At 49.1% G+C, this 6,228-nt stretch overlaps 1 protein-coding gene across 1 annotated transcript in view; it reads left to right on the forward strand.

Annotated features, from left to right (window-relative positions):
- Positions 1–6,228, forward strand: part of BHMG1 (basic helix-loop-helix and HMG box domain containing 1) — a 42,123-nt gene that overhangs the window by 13,177 nt on the left and 22,718 nt on the right. Inside the window, exon 4 of the mRNA XM_011975148.1 lies at positions 2,108–2,237. Coding sequence (XP_011830538.1) covers positions 2,108–2,237 — 130 coding nt within the window. The remainder of the gene's footprint in view (positions 1–2,107; positions 2,238–6,228) is intronic.

The following is a 6,228-nucleotide window of genomic DNA, read 5'->3' on the forward strand; positions in this document are numbered from 1 at the left end:
ACGCCCGGCTAATTTTGTATTTTTAGTAGAGACAGGGTTTCTCCATGTTGGTCAGGCTGGTCTTGAACTCCTGACCTCAGGTGATCTGCCCGCCTCAGCCTCCCAAAGTGCTGGGATTGCAGGCATGAGCCACCACACCCGGCATGCTCTCACCATCTTTAAATTCTCAATTTTTGAATAAGAGGCTCCATATTTTCGTTTACAATGGCCCATTAACCCAGTAAATTATGTAGCTTTTTCTGGTCCTACTTGCAATTTTGTTTGTGTGACAATTTGATTAATTACCTTAGCCCCAACTATACTGTAATCTCCAGAACAAGGGGCTGTATTTGTTCTTGGTGTTTTTTGTTTTATTTTTCAAGACAGGGTCTCATTCTTTCACCCAGACTAGAGTATAATGGGGTGATCACAGCTCACTGCAACCTCGACCTCCCTGGCTGAAGTGATCCTCCCACCTCAGCCCCCCAAGTAGCTGGAACTATAGCCATGTGCTACCTAGGTGGTGGAGCGCACTTCTTTTTTTTTTTCTGAGATGGAGTCTCGCTCTGTCGCCCAGGCTGGAGTGCAGTGGCGTGATCTCCGCTCACTGCAATCTCCGCCTCCCGGGTTCATGCCATTCTCCTGCCTCAGCCTCCTGAGTAGCTGGACTACAGGCGTCCGCCGCCATACCCGGCTAATTTTTGTATTTTTAGTAGAGATGGGGTTTCACCATATTAGCCAGGCTGGTCTCGAACTCCTGACCTTGTGATCTGCCCGCCTTGGCCTCCCAAAGTGCTAGGATTATAGGCATGAGCCACTGCACCCGGCCGGTGGAGCATACTTCTACAAAAAATAAAAAAGTTAGCCAGCCAGCGATTCTCCTGTCTCAGCCTCCTGAGTAGCTGGGGTTATGGGTGCCCACCACCACGCCCAGGTAATTTTTTTGTATTTTTAATAGAGACGGGGTTTCACCATGTTGGCCAGGGTGGTCTCAAGCTCCTGAGCTCAAGTAATCCACCTGCCTCAGCCTCCCAAAGTGCTAGATTACAGTCGTGAGCCACCGCGCCCAGCCAACACAACTTATTTCATGTCCTTATTTATTAATTCACTTAGCAAATACACAGTGAGTCGTCACAATATGCCAGACCATGTTCTAGGTGCTAGGGGTGCAGTGGTGCCCCCAACACAGGTGACAGCCTGGTGAAGTGATCAGAGGTGTGTGAGCACCAGGGCGCAGGGGCCTTAGCAGAGCCACCTCACCCATCCTGTGGAATCAGTTGATGGGAGAGAGCCAAAGGAAGCAAGAGAGGACACCAGAATGGTCAGCTGGGGCAGGATGCAAATGATAAGCCACATTAGGAACTTTTCTTTTTTGAGGTAGAGTCTCACTCTGTCGCTCAGGCTGTAGTGCAGTAGCGTGATCTCAGTTCACTGCAACCTCCACCTCCCGGGTTCAAGAGATTCTCCTGCCTCAGCCTGCCCCAGTAGCTGGGATTACAGGTGCCTGCCACCCCGCCTGGCTAATTTTTGTATTTTATTTATTTATTTATTTATTTGAGACAGAGTCTCACTTTGTCTCCCAGGCTGCAGTGCAGTGACACAATCTTGGCTCACTACACTGCAACCTCTACCTCCTGGGTTCAAGGGATTCTCCTGCCTCAGCCTCCCAAAGTGCTAGGATTACAGGCATGAGCCACTGCACCCAACCCACATTAGGCACTTAAACTTGATCCTTAACAATGAGATGACATGGAGAGGTTTGAAGCAAGAGAGTGACGTGGTCAGATTTGTGTTTCAGAAAGGTCACCCTGACTCTAGCAGAAAGTAGGGGTGGAAGAGGCCAAATGGCAGGGTTGAGTGAACTACTGGGATGTTAACACATGGACTAGGGCAGGGCTGTGAGGTTGAAGAGAAGGCGATGGAGGAGGAGTGGGTAAGATTTGGTGACTGACTGATTAAGGGCTAAGGGAACGTAACAAGTACGGGTGATGCCTGGGATTCTGTCTTGAGTGTCCAGGGTAGGGTGCAGGCAGCCCTAAAATGGGTAACACAGACAGGAGGTTTGCGGGTTAGATGTGGAATTCAGTTTTGGATGTCCTAACCAAACCCAGCTCCTGTCCCCAAACAGGAATCAGAGGAACCAAAACCACCTCCTGTCCCCAAACAAGAAGCAGAGGAAAAACCACACTAGCAAGCTGCAAGAGTTGGCACTGCTGCTGCCCATAGCCCTGAAGACGGGGACCAAGAAGCTCACAAAGGTACAGGGACTAGAGGAGAGGGGCCAGATTTGGGAGGCAGGTCTTTAAATAGCAGCAACTGGGTCACCCTCTCCTGGGAAACCTAGACAGATCCTTTCAGTGGCAGCATTCAAATGGGAATGGGGCTATTCTGAACGGGAATTTCTGGGAGTCTGTGATCCCATAACTAGGTGCCTGGAGGATGCTTTTTTGCAAAGGAGACAGGAGAAACTGGGCTGGGGAAATAGAGATAGCACAAAGATCATTGTTCCAGGAATCAAATAGCCATGGGTTTGAGCCCTCTAGCTTCACAGCTGCAGAACTCTGGGCAGTTCCTCAGGCTACCCAGACTTTCTTTTCTTCTTTTTTCTTTTTCGCTTTTTGAGAGGGAGTCTCGCTTTGTTGTTCAGGCTGGCGTGCAATCTCCGCTGATTACAACCTCCACCTTCTGGGTTCAAGCAATTCTCCTGCGTCAGCCTCCCGAGTAGCTGGGATTACAGGTGCCCACTACCACGCCCAGCTAATTTTTGTATTTTTAGTAGAGACAGTTTCAAAGTGCCAGGATGACAGGCGTGAGCCACTGTGCCTGGCCAACTTTCTAAGCTTCAGTTTTCTCAACTGTCAAACAAGGGAAAAGAACTCTTGGAGCCGGATGCAGTGGCTCACGCCTGTCATCCCAGCACTCTGGGAGGCCGAGGCAGGCAGATAACCTGAGGTCAGGAGTTCGAGACCAGCCATGCCAACATGGCGAAACACCATCTCTACTAAAAAGGACAAAACTTAGGCCGGATGCTGTGGCTCATGCCTGTGATCCCAGCACTTTGGGAGGCTGAGGTGGGCGGATCACGAGGTCAAGAGATCGAGACCATCCTGGCCAACATGGGGAAATCCTATCTCTACTAAAAATACAAAAATTAGCTGGGCATGGTGGCGCGTAACTGTAGTCACAGCTACTTGGGGGGCTGAGGCAGGAGAATTGCTTGAACCCGGGAGGCAGAGGTTGCAGTGAGCCCAGATCATGCCACTGCACTCCAGCCTGGCAACAGTGCAAGACTCCCTCTCAAAAAAAATTAAATTAAAAAAAAAAAAGACAAAACTTAGCCGGGTGTGGTGGTGGGTGCCTGTAGTCCCAGCTACTCAGGAGACTGAGGCACAAGAATCACATGAACCTGGGAGGTGGAGGTTGCAGTGAGCCGAAATTGTACCACTGCACTCCACCCTGGGTGACTCTTGCTACCCAGAGACACTGTGAGACCAAAATGACAATATAGCTATGACAAGCCCAGTGCATAGCATGCCTCAAGTAAACATCAGTTTCCCCTCTAGCACCTTGTTTTGTGACCTATGGGTATCATCTCTATTAGGCAGGAATAGGTAAGGTTTCCCTCTGCGTCCCCATAGGCTACTCCAGAAATGCATATAGTGCTAAGCTAACACCTTGTGCCCAGTGGGAGTACCTTAATATGAAATTCAGATCTTGAAGCCTTGGTAGGATATTTTCCTGCTCTGTTTCCTCTCATGCATTCATCTACTCATTCATTCATCAGGCATTATGAAAGATTGTTGGATGCAGGCAGCTGTTCTGTTACAATAGGGAGAGGCAAGGAAATTTGAGACTCAGTGCTCATCCTCTGGGAACTCAGAATCTGGTCAGGAAGATGAAGATTTGAACACAGAGGCCAGGCATGGTGGCTCATGCCTGTAATCCCAGCACTTTGGGAGGCCGAGGTGGGTGGATCACCTGGTCAGGAGTTCAGGACCAGCCAGGCCAACATGGTGAAACCCCATCTCTACTAAAAATACAAAAATTAGCTGGGCGCAGTGGCTCACTCCTGTAATCCTAGCACTTTGTGAGGCCGAGGCTGGTGGATCACTTAAGGTCAGGCATTCAGGACCAGCCTAGCCAACATGGTAAAACCCTATCCCTACTGAAAATACAAAACAATTAGCCAGGCATCGTGGCATGTGCCTGTAATCCCAGCTATTCAGGAGGCTGAGGCAGGAGAATTGCTTGAACCCAGGAGGTGGAGGTTTCAGTGAGCCGAGATTGCGCCACTGCACTCCAGCCTGGACAACAGAGCCAGACTCCATCTCAAAAAAAAGAAAAAAAAAATTAGCTGGCTGTGATGGCATGCACCTATAATCCCAGCTACTTGGGAGGCTGAAGCATGAGAATCACATGAGCCTGGGAGGTGGAGGTTGCAGTGAGCTAAGATTACACCACTGCACTCCAGCCTGGGCAGCAAAGCAAGACTACGTCTCAAAGGAAAAAAAAAAAAAAAAAGATTTGGCTGGGCACAGTGGTTCTTGCCTGTAATCCCAGCACTTTGGGAGGCCGAGGCAGGTGGATCACTTGAGGTCGGGAGTTTGAGACCAGCCTGACCAACATGGAGAAACTCTGTCTCTACTAAAAATACAAAAAATTAACCAGGCGTGGTGCTGCATGCCTGTAATCCCAGCTACTCGGGGGCCTGAGGTAGGAGAATCGCTTGAACCCAGGAGGCAGAGGTTGTGGTGAGCTGAGATCATGCCATTGCACTCCAGCCTGGCAACAGAGCAAGACTCTGTCTAAAAAAAAAAAAAAGATTTAAACACAGGAAAAACTGATCCCAGCTAGAGTGTGTGACTTGCCTTTAGAGAGGTTCAGAGGAGTGGGTGTTTGGGACAGATTTGCCTAACCCTGACCCTAACCCTAACCGTTATCCTGCCTACCACATCTGTCAACTACCGGGTCACATGGATTCTCCCAAATCTCTCTCACTAGTAGGTGCTTTATATATAAAAGCTGTATTAAATCCCTGAGTTTCCTATGGTAACAAATCACCCCAGACTTTAGTGGCTTAAAACAACACAAATTTATTCTGTCTTCTTTTTTTTGGAGATGGAGTCTCACTCTGTTGCCCAGGCTGGAGTGCAGTGATGCGATCTCGGCTCACTGCAACCTCCGCCTCCCAGGTTCAAGTGATTCTCCTGTCTCAGCCTCCCGAGTAGCTGGGACTACAGGTACACGCCACCACGCCTGGTTATTTTTTTTTTATTTTTATTTTTTGTATTTTTAGTAGAGACAGGATTTCACCATATTGGTCAGACTGGTCTCAAATTCCTGACCTCAGGCGATCCACCCTCCTTGGCCTCCCAAAGTGCTGGGATTATAGGTGTTAGCCACCGTGGCCAGCCAAATTTATTCTCTTACAGTTCTGGAGTTCGGAAGTCCAATATCTGTCTCAGTGGGTTTTTCACTTGTTTGGTTGTTTTGGGGTTTTTAGGTTTTGTTTTTGTTTTGTTCTGTTTTATTTTTGAGACAGGATCTCACTCTCTCACCCAGTCTGCAGTGCAGTGGCTTGACTTCAGCTCACTGCAGCCTCTGCCTCCCAGGCTCAAGCAATCCTCCCACCTCAGCCTCCCAAGTAGCTGATACTACAGGCTCATGCCACCCACTGCCGCACCCGGCTAATTTTTTGTATTTTTGGTAGAGACAAGGTTTCACCGTGTTGCCCAGGCTAGTCTCAAACTCCTGACCTCAAGTGATTCGCCCACCTTGGCCTCCCAAAGTGCGGGGATTACAGGCATAAGCTACTGCGCCTGGCCGGTCTCACTGGTTTAAAGTCAAGTTGTCAGCAGGATTGGTTCCTCTTAGAAGCTTTGGAGAGTTTGTTTCCTTTCTCTTTGCCAACTTCTGGGGGCTGCCTGCATTCCTTGACTCATCATGGTCCCTCAAAGCCAGCATGGAAGCATCTTCAAATCTCTTTCCTGTCCTACCACTTCTGTTGTCACATTGCTTTGTCTGCCTTTGACATTCCTGCCTCCATAAGATTATATGTGATTACACTGGGCCCACCCAGATAAACAGGAATAATCATGGCATCTCAAGATCCTTAACACGGCCAGACACGGTGGCTCACGCCTCTAATCTCAGCAGTTTGGGAGGCTGAGGCGGGTGGATCACCTGAGGTCAGGAGTCTGAGACCAGCCTGGCCAACATGGTGAAACCCCGTCTCTACTAAAAATACAA

Source organism: Mandrillus leucophaeus, unplaced genomic scaffold (genome assembly GCF_000951045.1).
Source record: "Mandrillus leucophaeus isolate KB7577 unplaced genomic scaffold, Mleu.le_1.0 Scaffold151, whole genome shotgun sequence".
Classification (NCBI taxonomy): domain Eukaryota; kingdom Metazoa; phylum Chordata; class Mammalia; order Primates; family Cercopithecidae; genus Mandrillus; species Mandrillus leucophaeus.